General features: G+C 34.7%; 1 protein-coding gene across 4 annotated transcripts in view; it reads right to left on the bottom strand.

Annotated features, from left to right (window-relative positions):
• Nucleotides 1-18,254, bottom strand: part of LOC143226446 (E3 ubiquitin-protein ligase PDZRN3-like) — a 246,420-nt gene that overhangs the window by 12,783 nt on the left and 215,383 nt on the right. For all 4 annotated transcript variants that reach the window (XM_076457417.1, XM_076457418.1, XM_076457420.1 and 1 more), the window contains 2 exons: nucleotides 8,004-8,248; nucleotides 6,699-6,828 (listed from right to left, as the gene is read on the bottom strand). In XM_076457417.1, coding sequence (XP_076313532.1) covers nucleotides 6,699-6,828; nucleotides 8,004-8,248 — 375 coding nt within the window. The remainder of the gene's footprint in view (nucleotides 1-6,698; nucleotides 6,829-8,003; nucleotides 8,249-18,254) is intronic.

Here is an 18,254-nt window from a genome sequence, read left to right as displayed (position 1 = left end):
GTTGGAGCAAGAGACATACTCTGCCAATTAAGGGTATATCATTATGGTTGGAAAATGATTTGGCTGGAAGAAAAGTTGTTGGTCGGCCCAAAATGGCTAACGAGCAAATCATTGTTTGATCTAAGAATGATGTTGTTGTTGAGGAGATTCCACAAGTGATTCTAATCGGGTCCAAAAAATGTCTGAGACAAATCTATAATATCGTCCTCTGAACAAGTCTGGTACTTGTTTATGACTTAATTTCTTCGTCTGAGCTCGAGTCACAGTTCGTCATTGTTAGTCACAAGTGAGGGATCTAGTTCAATTGGTGAAGTACACTTTGCGAGAAGCAAACTGTTCGATGAGCAAGAATATGGTGTGAAGATCTCTACGCTATTTAACTAAGCACTGCCAATGGATGAACTGAGGAAAGTTCTAAATGGTTATTTCTTCAAAAATGGTGTCCTCATGAAAGATGAAGACCACTAAATGTACCAGTTTCAAAGGACTAAGCAGTAGTTTATTAAATCGTTGTTCCAAAAGCATATCCTTCTGGTATATTAAAAGCGGCCCATGAACTTCCTATGGGATGTCATTTAAAAGTAACAAGACGTGTGACAAAATTACGAGCCATTTGTTTCAGCCCAAAATTAAGCAAGATTTTTCTCAGTTCTGTAAAACTTGTCATACATCTCAATTGGCTGGGAAACCTAATAAGAAAATTCCTGTTACTTGTTTTTGAAACCTACCCCAGTTTTAAGAACACCTCAGTCGTGTGATTATTGATTGTGTTAAGTCAAAAAGATAACATTTGTGTTTAAGTACTTTCACGTGCTACATAATTTTATTATCATAAGGTTATTTGTATTGTTGTGTTATACATTGTCATTATTATTTAAGTTGTATAAATTTTGGACAATTTATTTTATTCAACATATTGTTTTCAATATATATGTAATATTTTAGTTACAAAATGGTTTAAAGCCAATTTTTAACTCTCTAAGAAGGGAGGTGTAGAAGATTTACCGCTATATGTTTATTTTAATACATACACTTGTGTCAGTTTAATTTCTTTTATGCATGTGACGTACACTATTGGATGTTTGTTGCGCAAGTCCCGCCTGTTTTCTAAATTTGTAGGAGATTCTTGAGAGCAAGAAACAATAATATTTGTTTTACGAAATCGCTAGGGTGTTCAGGCATTGTTGAACTTTCTAGAAACCCGTTTCACATTATATCATACAACGCATCAAGAGAGTATTATTATTCGTCAGCTACAGTCAGTGTGCTGTAGGCCTAGGAAGCTATAATTGTGATTAACGCCTATTAATCAGTAAAACTACAGAATTGGACAAGGAACGTTTATAGATTTCAAACATTACAAACCGTTTAACTTCACTGAATTACTTCGGACGTTAGTATTTCTATAAAATTCATAAAATGTTTCTCAGAACGACTGAAATATTTTTATTTCAAGTGGGTTTCTCGTTATCAAAAAGGACATTAAATATCTTAGTTGGTAAGGAGCAAGCTTGTTAGAAATGCGAGGCAAAGCTAGCTAGCTTAAGTGAATACATTCAAAAAATGAACAACATCTTATCAGATACAAACAAATTTAAACCAATACACACAAATCCAATTAACCAATTAAACAAAATACTACTACAAATGAAAAAAAAATCAATTCAGTTTCAGAAAACGTATTCTTACATACGTAGGATCGACTCATGCACAACTATACGGCACCCCAAACCTCACAAACCCGATTGTTCACTACGACCCATAATGTCGACCAATGTATCATTTAACTACAACCTCGGTAAATACACTGCATGGGCATTTGCTAAATATGTAACATCAGTCGGGTCCTTTTTTAAAAAATTCTTTTAACTTTAAATCTATTCTTAATCAATTAAATTATAAAGCTTTAATGGCCAGTTTTGATGTTATCTCTCTATTCACAGAAGTCCCAACCACTGAAGCATACAATATAGCTTTTAGAACTTTATATCCAAGACCATAATCCATTGATATACACCCCCAGCAGCCAATAGCAACCTTTACAGAATTCACTACCACCAAAACTTTATGTTCAATGAGCAAAACAACCTACAAATAAACGGCTTAAGTATGGACAATCCCGTGTTACCAGTTCTAGCCAACATTTTTATGACACAGATTGAATTTCAAACGAGCAATTGAGATATACACCCACGGGTCCGGCATGACTAGGTGGTTAAACGGGTGCTTTCATCTGAGATTCGCGGGTTCGAATCCCCATCACACCAAATATGCTCCCCCTTTCAGCAGCGTGAGTGTTATAATGTGACGGTGAATCCCACTATTCGTTGGTAAAAGAGTAGCTCAAGAGTTGGCGTTGAGTGGTGATGACTTGCTGCCTTCCCTCTAGTCTTACACTGATAAATTAGGGACGGCTAGAGCAGATACTCCTCGAGTGGCTTTTCGTAAAATTCAAAACAAACCAAATCAAAATTACACCCACACTAAACTGGTACAGATGGGTTGACGATACAACTGCTGGATTCACATCTACAGAACATATGTTTAGATTTTTCAACCACTATAACTCTCTACACCCCAACATTAAGTACACCTGTGAACAGGAAACAACTAACCAAATAGCATTTCTCAACCTCATGATCACAAAAACAGTTTTATAATTCAAAACAGAAATCCACAAAAAATCATCCATTCTGGATTATACATTTCCTGGGACTTAGCACATGAAATAAAACAAAACTCAACATATTAAAGAAACTAAATAAACACAGGCCACAAAACTGTACTCACCAGATAAAATTAACGATGAAATCAACAAAATAAAACAACACTTCATCAACATCAACAAATTTCCTCCAAAAACCGTTGAAAAAAAATTATATGCGCATTCCTAGATCAACAAACAAACAAACAATAATAAATCCCAAAATACAACATAGTACGAAACCTTACACTGCTGCATACCATATGTTCCCAACATCGGCGAAAAAATAACCAGCACTTGTAACAAAACATTCCAGTAAACACCAACGTAAAAAACTACACTGACCAACACAACACCACCATTTATAAAATACAATGCAACAACTAACACGACTTCTACATTGGAGAAGCAAGCAGAAAATTGGAAGCCAGAATCAAAGAACAAAAAAAAAACAAAAAAAAACACCTTGGCACTTTTTTGAATACTGTAAATCACATAAACACGATAACCACAGAAAACACCCAGACACTAAGTGGGGAAACAAACATTAACAAACGCAAAATCAGAGAAGCCCTATTTATACAACAACTAAAACAAAAAATTAAACAAATATAAAGGAACACCTTTATAACTCTACTAACACTACACAACAATTTTTTGAAAAGTTTTGCTGATTGTGACAGGTACCTGGTGGGTATGCACAAATATAGTTTTGGTTTTGCTTCATCACATAGGAACTCTGAGAAATAAATAGTTAACTGTTTACCGGCAATAACGTATTTAATTACGTTTATGTTTCTAATACGCTATTAAGTTCAATATAATTAAAAGTGTTTTGTTCCTGATTTTCGTTGTTATTCAATGTCTGGTGCATCACGTTGCAGTGTCCAACAGTAGTTAGCGAGCATTGACGGATTCCAGTTGACCTGATATCGTTTTTCCATTGTAGCAATGTCCTGTTGAAACTGAAGATTTCGATGAAACGGTACGTGATGGACAAATTTGAATGTAATTTTCGTAATCAGCAGCCAAAAATCTATGAGGAACACCCAACAGTGTTCAAGAAGCAAAAACTTTGTTGTGCAGTGTAATTAATAATCTAACATCTAACTGCAACGCCTCCTACAATCTCAAACCCGTTTACACACTCGTCCCTAAGGTATGTGCCCTGCAATGGTCACTTGCAAACTCTTTGTTAACCTGAAGATGACCTAAGAAAGTCAAAACATTGTTCTGTACTTTATTTTAATTAATATGCTAATATCATACCAGCCGTCTTGTTTTGAATTTGTTTTTTAATTTCGCGCAAAGCTACTTGAGGGCTATCTGCGCTAGCCGTCCCTAATTTAGCAGTGTAAGACTAGAGGAAAGCAGCTAGTCATCACCACCCACCGCCAATTCTTGGGCTACTCTTTTACCAACGAATAGTGGGATTGACCGTAACATTATAACGCCCCAACAGCTGAAAGGGCGGGCATATTTGATGCGACCGGGATTCGAACCAGCGACCATCGGATTACGACTCGAACGCTTTACACACGCTTAGCCATGCCGGGCCAGTCGTCTTGACAATACAACTCAGAATTAATTTGTTCGTCGTGGACCCGGATCATCGATGAAACATTCAGTTTTAGACCGGATATAAGAGAGAATTTTCTGTAAATTTGTAAAATTGTATATAAATCATTACTTTTAACAGGTATTTGTAATAAGCGTTATTATAAATTATATTGTTCCTTGTATATTTCTGTTAAGAAAAAAATGTGAATAAACCTTGTTGGCAAATATCGTAAATCTAATACATATTAACATTTAATTAACTTTTAAATTAAAGTTTCCGGTTATTTGAAATAGTGATACGTAACGGACGTAGCATAATAGATTGGAGACTCGTTCGAGATAAATTACAATATGTGACTACTCCATATAAACTGAAATACGTGTCAACTAACGGGTAATGTTTAAACTTAATTAAAATAATGTAAGTTTAACAGCAATCATACATTTCAAAGTAATAACTTGAACATAAGCTTTATCTCAAAGTTTTAAAATTATAAACACACCTTTTTCCTAATCACTATTCGCAGTTTGCTTTCCATCTACGAAGCCCTTCAGTGGTATATCTGTGGATTTACAACGCTAGAATTCGGGTTTCGATACCCGTGGGGACAGAGCACAGATAGCCCCATTATGAAATTTTGTGCTTAATTAAAAAACAAAACACACCATCTACCAATAAATAAGGATTTTGAGGTGATCCCACCTTTTGAACACCCAACATCTCATTAACAATGAGTAAAGCAAGACTGTTTGAGAAACAATCCAGTAACTTTCATACTTTGACTTTGAATCCCTTGAGAATATTCAACATTGCCTAAAACTTCAACCTGCCAAGATTGTTTGAGATTGACCCAATAAGCTAGGAGTAATTAATCAACTGGCTTTACAAAATGGAAATGGAGTTAAGACTCATTTAGGACATTTTCCATAGAGTTTATATACAAATTTTGGCTGAGATTGGTCCAATAGGCTCAGAGAAGTTAGGGTGCAAACAAACATTTTATATATATATGTATGTATTAATAGAAACTAGTTTGGAGATAGCTATATATAGATATATATGACATTTTGTCCAGTTGATGTATACATAAGGAGTTTTTGGGTGTGTGTGTGTTTTTTGTTTGTTTTTTTATAACACCACAGTTTACGAGCTACTATAGAAATAAAAAAAAAACAAACTTAAACTCCAAAACGAATTAGTATGACACATTAGGTCAGTTTGGGCTCTAATCTTTCTCTATTACTGCCCTGTGCAATATGTCATTAATGATAGCATAAGTTTCAAAACAAAAAAAGTGTATTACGTCGGTCAGCGTGGCAGTGGTGATCAAGGCTTAAACAAGGTACATCACTGTTTCATGTCACCGTAGTTAACCTTCTTCACAAGGAATTAGTTAGAAACAAGAAGGGTACAGCTGGGCCTTCTTCCTCCTAGTAGGCTAGGATCAAACACAGGAAGCCTATCAATTGAATCTATTTACTAGCGCTAGTTGAAGCTGTCAGTTTATAGAGTCTGGCGTCTCCGTACAACAAATATACTCCTAAATCTCTTGTCTAGACGCCTGCAAGTGTACCACGGATACTACAAGACAGTAAGAGCTGTAGAACTTGTCTAAACTGTTTTGTAGTTGTTGCTATCGTAACTCCCTTGAAGAGCTTTCCAGAACAAACAGGATTGGAAAACACTCTCCTTTCTTCAATCATTAATCACAATCAATCAATCAAGCTTTCAGTCTAATCAATCTCACAGTACTGAAGTCCAACAGTACAAATTACACGGCTTATAATAACACATTGTACGTGGAAACGGACATTAGTCTTACAACATAATTTATTTTACGTGAGAAGTCTTAAAGAGCTGAAAATTAAATCATTACTAACATATAAGGTACGCGTATAATCTAAGTAAAACGTTTGAAACTATAGAGGGGTTACTGAAGTCTTAAGAACTTAGTAGTCGTATACGATAACTATCAGGCCTTCTTTGGAGAACCTTGAAAGATTCAAATAGAACCAAATAACATTTTTACTGCTACTTCAACTTCTTGACCTCTTCATCCTTTTTGCATAATGTCATTCCAGTCTTTCTCTTGATATCATTCAAATGTCACTACAGTTCGTTTTTAACATTTTTATTACAGCTGGATTAACATGAAGAAAATTATTCAGGTTAATTACCGCTAATCCGAACATGAACGATTAAAAATACTTGGAAAACTTGATACATTAAAAACATGTTGTTATTTCATTAACACTGAACTGTTGAAACTGGTTGATTATTAATGATATTTCAGCGATACAGATAACGGATAATGGCACATACCACAACCACTACGCGGTATTGCTGATGGCCAGAAATACCGAAAAAAACGGCGTTAATTAGATGAAATTCAAACTATTATGTAATAAACCAAAGTTTAAAGAGCACTCAAACCTCGTATTCAACGTCACATCTCATATCTTCATCGTCCTGATCCGGATCTCCAGCACTAGGATCAAATTGACCATCCATTACGTCATCTTCTAGAAAAGTCATCTGATAGTGACCACCAGACTGCATCAAGCTGGATCATGCAAAGCAACAGCAAACAAGACTAAAACAAACTGCAAACACTTACTATACAAAAAGTGTGCTTTTAAATATACGAAATGTGATATTTTTGTGTATATGCAATCTATTCAGAAAACTTAATATGCTTGGTTAGATTATAGTCCTTTATTCAGAGCGAATCAAATAATATATTAGGCCTTTACATAATCTTTTCTGTACTAAAATTCACGCTGTGCTGAAGAAAATAAATCTGGAAATAAGTGGACATGTAATATGTCATGACTCAAACACCATTGCCTTTAGAAGTCGTATGAATAAATCTTTTCCATCGAACGTTTCATTATTAACCAACTAGGCGTTTTTATGTATTCGAAATTCTTGAAATCGTGTTTAAGTACGGTGTACGCACTTAAAGTTTTTAATACACGAAATATACGTTTTATTGCAAATTTACAGTTCTCTCGTAAGTAGGATTTACTTTTAGAGTATGTATGACGTTTTAATCATTGGTACCAAATGTTAGCTTTCTTTGCCGTTAAAAATTGTATACTTAAGAATGATCGCACCAATTATCGAAACGTTGTACCTGTTCTGAAAGAAAATATTACTTGCTAGAGAAATATAAATTGTAATAAAACATACTTAATCGATAAGTAAATCAACACGAAACTATAAAACATATATTTAATGTGTTGATAATTTAAAACTGACGAGGGCGTTCACGTACTAGTAATCTAAGAAAAGGTTTAAACGAACACAATCAATTTGTCTTACCTTAACATTAAACTACTACTTTAGGTCAATATTTGAGAGAGTTTGATGTAATATCACAAAATTGCTTCGACAGAATTACATTCGATTTAATATAACTAACCTATTCTTATGTAAGAGCATATACAATCACTAAGACTACATGTCCTGTGCCTTATCTATTGTGCCATCGATTAGCCATTTTCATGTGTAGAATTCTGTATGCAAATAAACTTCGGATTTAGTCACATTTCTTATTTTAGTTTTAATGTCAGAACTGGATTCAATATGTAATTATCATTCATCTAATAAATGAAACAATTTCTGGTTCCTAAAGATGCTTAGAAATTTGGGATCCATATTATAAATATATATAATTTTAGCCTTTTTTCAAATAAAAGTGAATTCCAACAAACTAATAAATATTAAAATATTCACCTTGTTTGTCCAAATGGAAAAAATCCAATGGATGACGTTTCCCACCCCCCTGACCATTCTGTCTGTGTTGAACTATCACAGTAAACTGGTGATGGAGATGACATTACAGTTGATTCAGTGGCCATGTTAGGCTTAAAGCTACTGGAGTTTCGCCGTAGAACTTCAACGATTATTGGTTCTTTCGCTGTTTGGAATGCTTCTACAGCGTCCTCGTGATTGGCCTTGGATAAATCTTTCCCATTAACCTATTACGAACGAGAAATATTTAATATCCTGCACAAGTGATTCTTTCAGTGCATACACACAAGCAATAAAATCATCTCTTATATTGTATAATCTAAAACAGATTTATATTATTGAAACTGATATTTCAATCATGTTGTTTTTATGTGTTTCAAAATTACAGCATTATACAGGAGTGATAAATTAATCACGCTCTCTGACACGTGTACATACATCGGTACTTGTATGTTGTAGATTTTCGCCATCATAGTTTTTCCTGACTGGCATATATCGACGTACGTAGACTTGCATATAATACATATTTAGCATCGTTATACAAACTAATGGAGATAATTAGCTTCCCATTCAGCAGCTTCTAGTCTCAATGCGCCTCATTATTCAACATTTATTATTCTTGGGAACAGCAACCTTGCGCTTTCATGTAAAACAGGACCAATTCTGCAATTTCACCTTCTGTTCAACACTCAACTTTTGGTTATGTACACACACACACATACTGCTTAGTTATTAATTAATTAACTAATTTTTACGTTATTTAAATTATGTATTATTATGTACGAGTTCACATCAAGGTTCCAAAGTAAATAAGAGTGGATTGCACGTTTTAACATATGTTTTAACTGTTAATCTCCGCTGGACACCATAGCAACAGGACAAACAAACCCAAACCCAACCTAGGATCACACAACCTGTTATATCATCGCACAGAATTAGCTAATTAACCTATGTCAGCCAATCTATTCTCAAAATAACTCGAAATTAATTTGAATAGTTATAAGAAACCAAGATTTGTTTCTTTGTATATAAACATAAAGTTACACAATTGACACTCTGTGCTGTGCCTATAACGGGTATCGAAATACAGTTTTTTAGGAAACCGAGAAGGATATTAACACTTAACTGCATCCACTGAAAACAAAGCTTAACTAATCAAGTCAGATGCTTTAAGTTTTTAATTTTATGCAACAACGTTTGAAAGCAGAAAGTTAGGTATTTAGCCTGTGCCTAACAGCAACCGGGCCTAATACTGGTTGTTTCATTTTGCCGTCTTCCCAAACGTTAGTACAACAGTTAACGAATAGGCCTATTCATTCGTTAACTAACGTGTCTACTGACACGATACAATAACACCACAACTTACTACCTACTCAGCACTATAGCAACAGGACAAACAAACATAAACCTAACCTAGAACAAAACTGCACAACCCAAGTAAATTAATTTAAGCTAACAATTGTGTTCTCAGAATAATTCGAAATTAATTATACTATTTGTAAACAATTACGAACGATATTAATTAGGACATAAATGCAAAAATTCTGAGAACCTCGTATTTTGATATTAATACATTTTACAGGTAAGATGTTTCAATTTTTAGGGCTGTTTTACGATACTTATATGGGAGATACGAATGAAGAATTTTTTTATCCTAATTTAATTGTTGTCTTTCCATCATAAGTTTTAGTTCATTTGTCTAGTACTATGAATAGCTCGAAGACGATCTAATGCTTGAAATAATCCTTGTTCTCATTTGTATAATGGAAAGTAAAACGAAAATAAACTAAACAAGGGATAATAAAATATTATAAAAACGAATTAAAATATACATAGACATAAAAATCTTTACATGAAAAAGTAATAATTATAAACTATTTTTCTAGCCTATTCTTGGACAACATTTTGTTTCCATAATTCCTTCCTTGTTTAGCCATAGATACCAATCAGTGTTTCTAATCAGGATGCCATTTTCATAAAGTTCGAATAAATCCTAATACCACGTTGGTATGACAAAATAATTGTTAATTATAAAGCATAATGGCTGCCAAAGATAAGGCTTGCTGTAATCTCTGACCCGTATAGACTTAATGTAATTAGTCAGGACAGATCTTGTTCCTATCGCTCGTGCTTCCCGTAAATCTCATATTCGAGTGAAGTCCACCCATATAGCTACAGTTGTCTCAGTGTTATGTATCTAAGGAAATTCCGCAGCTTTGAAGCCCATTAGTGTAATTAGAGTGTCATATGGTGTTTGATTCAAATACATGTGAAAGATTAACGTTCGGAAAACTAACGGTATGATGAATTATAGACCATCTGTACATGCGAATAGTAGAGCAACACGTGATACGACATTGAACACTAGTGTTCATAAAGTGGTCTATACATTTTGTTTTTTACGCGAATAGGATTTGTTCAAAATATCGTGGATAATATTAAAATTGTGAGTGTAGTGCCAGTTTACTGTATCCAGGTACTCAGCTAGTTATTTCTGCTAGTCAATTAATAGCGCTAAGTAATTTATGGTACTAATTATTCGGTACCGAGGTACTCTTCCTGATGATAAAAAAATTCATTAGTTCTGAGCACTGATATTAATTTGTTGGAGTGATTTTTGGATAAATGTCGAATTATTTCATTACGGTAAAGGTGTCAGCAACTAATATCTTATATTTATTTTGCTGATTTCAAAAGAACAGGTATATGTAATCAGTGATGTCGAAAAAACCCACTTGTAGAGAAATATATATGTAATAATACTTTTTCATTATGTTGCAAATTATAACAGTTCAAGTATGTTTGGTACTAATTTCTGTTTATTCTACAAGTACGGATTTACATTAGATGCATATTTGAATAATTCAAGTATGTTCGGTTGTATTTGTTTGTTTGTTTTGGAATTTCGCACAAAGCTACTCGAGGGCTATCTGTGCTAGCCGTCCCTAATTTAGCAGTGTAAGACTAGAGGGAAGGCAGCTAGTCATCACCACCCACCGCCAACTCTTGGGCTACTCTTTTACCAACGAAAAGTGGGATTGACCGTCACATTATAACGCCCCCACGGCTGGGAGGGCGAGCATGTTTGGATGTTCGGTTGTAACATTTATTCTGCAGATTTCAAAAGAACAAATAACTTGTGGTACTAATTTTTCTTATAGTATTGAAACTACCATTCATGGTATAACTTGTGGTACTAGTTTACATTTATGGGAGAGATATTATATCAACTAATATATATATATATATATATATATAGTTTCTCTTTTGTTAGTGAATGTGTTATTACTTGTTTCTGTTAGTCTGCATGTTACCACTTCTGTCAGTATTTGCGCCACTAGCACTGTTTGAGTGTTTGCGGGCCTACTTATTTTATTAGTGTCTATGTTACTAGTTCTGTCAGTGTTTGTAGGCCTATTTGTTTCCTTAGTGTTTATGATATTGCTTTGCATGAGTGTTTATGTTACTAGTTCTACTTAAGGATTTGTGGGTCTGTTTGTTTTCATAGTGTTTATAACACTATTTCCATTTGTTTGGAATAATTGGAGCACAAGTTCCCTACGTTAGAAGTTTGTTATACTTACCGTTTGTTTCTCAATTCTTTACGATATTTTTTGTTTAAATGTTTGTAATATTATGCAACATTACTAAAGTGTTTATGATACAAGTTTATGATGGTGTTTTCGGGAAATTATATTCAACAAGATATCATCAGCTCAAATTTTCTTTGTTTTTGCTACTATTACAAAACTACTTATTTCTACTGCGATACTGGAACTAATTTCTTATATTATAGTCTTAGTTTTGCCAGTATCTGTGGTATCTGTTGTTATTGTCTGATTTGGAGACATTATTTTCAACTCCAAAAGTTTACGTCTGAAAGAAAAGGTGATGAATCAAGTTAGACAAATTTGATTCAGGTGTTTTTCATACCTGTATATCTGATTTAAAATAAGTGTTTAGACATTCACACTAGTAACAGAGTGAATTTCACCTTATAAAGTGATAATTCAGTGGCTTGCCACCACTGGTGCTGCCTATATATGACGGAACATATGACATGATTTTACATAACAAGTGTATGTAAGTGTTTTTCACAGTAAAGTCACATCGGGCTGTCTTTTGTATCCACTGAGGGGAACCGAACTCCTGATTTTAGCTTTGTAAATTCATAGACTTGCCGCTGTCCCAGCAGGGGACATAATAACAAATTAAAGTGTAATTAAATAAAAAATAATAAATTTGATAAATTTATACTAATCTATTTTTGAATATTTTTCTAATAAACTTAATTTATACAAAGACTATATTTTACGTTAATAAATTTTGAAAAAATTATGTAATTTAAAATTATTTATGCTTAGCTGAATGTCCTTATTACAGATTCTCTATATTACACCCTGAAGAGTGAACTTGAAAGTCATGGAACCGGTAGAAGAAATCGATAAAGAAGATAAAAACAGAAGAATCTTAAGTATTTTAGTATTATCTTTCACAGTGAATTCTCGATCATTATAGTCCAATACCACCAAGGATAAGCTTATACCCGGAGCCCCTTGTTACAACCGCAACTCAAAAAAAATAAAGATATTCGTATAGTGATACAGAAATCAGAGGTAAGCCTAAATACTCTATTTTCTGTTTGTGTGCCCTTTTTAACACAGTGAATAGTACTGAAAACTTCATCAAACACCACGCCCCCTCATCACCCACACCCGCAAGGCCCCTGCTATAATTACCAAAATTTGCAAATTCCCTTCCACTACAAATACCAAAAAGAACAAACAAGAAGCAATTATTAACAAGTTGTATTCTACCAAATGTGCACAAGATAACCCACAGATATATTACACTTAAAAAGACACAAAGTACACATACAACAGCTGCTTGTCAGATACTGGTGGGTAAGTGTTTAACCGTAGGATAGCACAGCATGAGTACCCTGCACCCAACATGGACGAGGCTAGTCTATTTGAACAGTTGTGGTTGGAACGGTTGATTTGCTACAAACCACAATACGACGAATACTTTTCTCGTATGGTACAGTGAACGTTAAAAAAATATTCGTCGGGTGTTTTGGTTGTCGCAAGGTTTTAAGTAATGGGACATTTAAAGCAAAGTCGAAATCTAGTTCGTACGAGCAGAACGTAGAGGCACCACTCAATCCTACACTGTACGACTAGGATGTTAAGAAGTTATGGTTATATCAGGATAAGGCGACAAGTAACACATCTAATGCTTGGACAACAACATTTTTAAACGAACTAAAGACTTCTGTTGATTTTGTTTGCAAATCGCTTTGGAAGCCGAGGTCCACACGAGTCAGTGGGAAGTTGTTCTGAGATTGACAATAGCCGTACTTTGCAGAAACTTACTACATTGGAAAACACATTATCTGGTAATAATGTGTAAACATGATTATTAATTTGTACATGGTCATCGATAAAGAAACAAAAATCCTTTTATTTAAATGATGCGCAAAGTTCTTGGCGCCATTCCACTTCTAAATATGCGATTTGTTTTTCTTCTGCGTCTTGTCCTTGCACTCAGTATAATTTATTTCGGTGTATGGTGTACACGTCATTTTTCCAATGCCAGAAACTGTTACTGTATCACTTTATAACAATAATATTTGTACGGTAGTTTTTAAAACCTTTAATTTTAAATCTATACTTTCACATATACATATAATTCATATGTTCCTATAGACATAAATATGCTTTCCATGCCGACTTTCCATAGTTTGGAAAGAACGCCTGTAAGAGAACAAACTTTCAGAGTCAAAGCAACAGTTATTATTTAACAAGTTTGGTTCCATAAGTATGAATATAGGACATAACGTTTCTGAATCGTATTATATCGAATACTAGAATCTCTTTCCTCATAAGCTAACATTTCTTTCCTCTTCTTTCAACAACACTAGATTGATGACTTTAATAATGACGCTTTTAAAGGGAAAACAGACGTTAACTTCCTGGTTAGTGAGATACCCGGACATTGTACCAGAAGTGTCTTGAAATATATGTGGGTTTTGAAACATCTTGTACCATGACTTTCCTGAATAAAATATATGATTCTCGGCATGACTGTGGTGGAACTTAGTTCTCCTAAGAGAAACTGTTTTTAAAACAAAATCGTTTTAAAGATGGAATATTTATTTATAAGCACCTTGTTGTTCCTATAGCAACATTGGGCCTGTAATATCGTTCTTATAATGTTAGCTCGTGAGATAGCGCAATTAAAATGCTGAAATCCAGGATTCGATTCTCCGTGGTGGAAACAGTACAGAGCCCAATGTGCCTTTACTATGAAAATAAGCAAACGAATCAATCTCTTTGTTAACCTGAAGATGAACTAAGTAGGTCTAAACTTTGCTCTGTAGTTTATTTTAATTAAAGTTTTAATACCATACCAGCCATCTTGAGAATACAAAAAAAAAAAAAAAACAGCTTTATAAAATGAAATTAACACTGTATTAGCTCCAACTTCCTACATTTTGACAGTATTTATAGAGGAGTTAAAATATGTTAATCCACTACCCTTTTTATAAGCGGCAAACTATAGTTTTAACTCTTACTGAACTTATGAAGATTTAGACGTCACAAGTTGCGTCACGATAACGTTCTAATACATGGAAGTGTTTTAGGAATTCTCTTTTAACAATACACCGAAATTTATTTCTAAATCACATTTCCTTTACTTTATCGGCAGTTTTTCTCCCAAACCACACATACTGCACACGTCTGTAAATAGCCAGCGATCACCAAACATCATACTTCTGTCTCCCTAATCTTTAACTACTCAGAAGGAAGTTAGCCAGCCAATAACACCCATCGTCATAAAATCTTTGTTATGAATAACGATACAGACTATTACTTTCATAACGCACCCACAGCTTAAAGTACAAGACATTTGCAACAGTATCGAACCTCAGACCATTTCAACCCGACGCGCTAGCGAGTAGTCTCCTTGTTTTCTGTCTATCCAGGCAATCACATGTTGTTTTACTGCTTATTGCACACGGCATTGTTTTTTAAAGAAAAACCTGTGTGTCTGTTTATATGACATGTGTATGTTTCACTTACCGGTTGTTGTTTGTAAAATATATATTTGTATGTGCTTGTCTCTAAACCGTGAAACAAGTCCAATGTTTTCATGTATAACTTTACTTCGTTTGAATGATATCACATAAAACTGTTTGATAATTCCTGCTCGTGATGTACTTTTATTTCATGCTGTAGTGCATGTGTGTGTGTGTGTGTGTGTGTGTGTGTTTTAACCAGAGTCACCAAACGTTCGTTAGATATGTGTAGACAAAACCCACTTTTGACACCTCTTAAGCAGTTTAGCTGAATTAACTCCTCGTAGCGAAATACATAAGTGGCTTTAATTCAAACTTCCTAACCATACGTGCTTCTACGTGGCGATACCAAGAGCTGCAATACTAGTTCGCACTAACTTGAATTTCAAGGGCCATGACATGACATTAATGCTGTCCATAATATGCGATTCGCGTACACAGGCCGTTTATGAAGCCTTATCTACGGGTTTCACTGATTTTTGGTGGATTTTAATATCTTGGAAGTTATTCGTGAGAAAGGAGAAGCCATTGTACCGAACACAATCAGTGCGCTAGCATTCCAATATAAATTCAATTCATGGCAAGTTGTTTCAACAGGGCTTCCTAAAAACATTTAACTAGGCACGTCACTTTAAGGGACAAACCTAGAAGAACAGGAGGATTGTTGATACGCACGAAGATAAATTTATATATATAAGCACAGCGACATTCTGAATGTCTGCTTTTATACGTGAAAACGTTTACTTCAACAACTTCGAATGGGAACTTTTGTCTACGAATCACGTTAGAGAGACAAATCTTACTGACTTTAAAAAGTAAAAGCGATAGAGAAAAATGTATCTTATATTAAATATCATGCTGCATTAGGACTGGGCTTCAAAAGCAATGACCGCAGGAAAATACATAGACAAAAGCATGTAAAAAAAACAAAACACCACTGTTATTATTCCTAAATAGTCATAATGTAGGAAAATAGACAGCAAGAAAACTATGCAGGGCTAATACTTATTTTAAAGCTATGATAACTACTCAAAGACATACCTGGCTGTAAAAAAAAAAACAGTGCATGATTAACAATGTTACTCCAAAGCTATGATACTGTTAAAAGACATACCTAACTATAAACCATGCATGGTTGACACTGTTATTCCAAAGCAGAAATAACGTAGAAAAAAAAAAAAAGACATCTGAGTCTAGAGAACCATAAGGGTTTATAATCGTTATTCCTAATCAATTGACCAGGTGGTTAAGAACCCTCGACGCGTAATTTGAGGGTCGCGGGTTCGAATCCCCGTCACACCAAACATGCCTGCCCTTTCAACCATGGGAGCTTTATTATGTTAAGGTCAATCCCACTATTCGTTAGTAAAATAGCCCAAGAGTTGGCGGTGGGTAATGATGATTAGCTGCATTCCATCTTGTCTTACACTGCTAAATTATGGACGACTAGCACAAATAGCCCTCGTGTAGGTTTGCGCGAAATTAAAAAAAAGATCCCAATTAGTGTACTACTTAATTTCCATAACTGTTTAAAACGACTGTCCAGGTGATTAAACGGTTGACAAATTTATAAGAGGGTGTGAGAGAAGGTTCATATACTTTGTATAAAACTAAATAATTATATAACACAGTTAGGATATATATCACACGGCACGAAAAAGTAGTAAGAGCCATTACACGATAATGGAAGAAAATGAGACATAATATAGTAACCCAATGGATCACATTATGTGGGATGCAACCCTCCCCTCCTTTTGAGGGATAATGATATTTTAGAACAGTCTCATAATAAATGAGTTGCTCAAAACTAATATATGAGCCTGGAAGACAACAGGGGTGAGAAAATGGATAGATTAAATGGCCTAAATATTTTCTTACCTTTGCATTACTAGAAGTAGAGAGAATCCTCAACAGCCACGGATGTAGTAATTAGATCTCAAATCACTCAAGAGATGGAAAGTTTGTACTTGAAAAAAAAAATCTAGAGACGTTCTGTTAGCCGTTATGCCGCAGCTAAAAAAAAAAGAGGTAGCGAATAATATAAAGAGATTTTTCACAGATAAATAATCCTCTGTTGTAAGCAGTGTTAGAATCAGATTAGGGGAAAGTGGGCGTAAGTAAAAGTAGTTTCCTGCACGTAAGGAGGGAGGAAAAGTTCAAGTATGGAACGGTAGGGATCGCTGCGTACGCCCAAGTTGTTCAACAAAGTATTTTATAACTATTGCTATAGGGTTAACCCTTTAGCTCAGATAACAAAGAGACAACTTGGCGAACGAAAGGTAATCCAATTTTCTCATAGGATGAACGCTGGATTACTGTAAAGATATAAAGCCCATAGAACACTTACAATATATATACATAGCTCTGTTTCTAGGAGCATTACATTATCCAAAGAATAAGGATTACCGGTGTCCAAATTCTTGAGAAAGGTTTATTCTACGTACTTCCAACACATTACACGATCATAAAATAATTTTGTTACATGTGGATATGTGAACTGAATGTGTGTGTGTGTACGTCAATTCCAAATTGAATTGAGCATATATATATATTCCAGATTTCTTCATGTGAAAAACCAAACTACACTACTGATCGAACTAAAGTTTTATTCGATGACTGAAACGTGATCCTTCCGCTACTCTCCAGCTTCGTCTCACGTCTTACACGTGCCACGCGCCATTTGATCAGCAGCTATTTATTTCTTCCCAACTGTGTTTTACCGACGATAGAGTCAGCCGCGCTAACGAGAGTAGCTCTAACCCTGCTGGGACACTTCATTCCAAGCGCCGCTACGGACCATTTGTCCATACCGGGTTTTCTAGATTTCCCATAATTTACGTCATTAATACTTAGGCCAGTCCTGCCTACTTCAAAGCGAACGCTATATTATACTCTCTGCTGTTTAGACTTCATATAGAGGCTTGTAAAATTAACCGTCAAACACTGTGGTAATTACACATAATTAAATGACGCAGTCTTAGGCCTTAAACATCAATTTCTGTCGGCTCCTCCCGTCACCAGTTAACCATTCTGAAAATGTACCTATTTATTATATAAATTATCTACAAGCACGTTTGCTGATCTAGTTAAGCCTATCAAGAGAGAATCAAGGGCGTCACTTAGCCAGTAAACTTTGATTAAGCAAATCACGT

Source organism: Tachypleus tridentatus, chromosome 9 (genome assembly GCF_004210375.1).
Source record: "Tachypleus tridentatus isolate NWPU-2018 chromosome 9, ASM421037v1, whole genome shotgun sequence".
Classification (NCBI taxonomy): Eukaryota; Metazoa; Arthropoda; class Merostomata; order Xiphosura; family Limulidae; genus Tachypleus; species Tachypleus tridentatus.
Note: the sequence above shows the minus strand (reverse complement) of the source record. Positions and strands in the feature narration are given on the sequence as shown.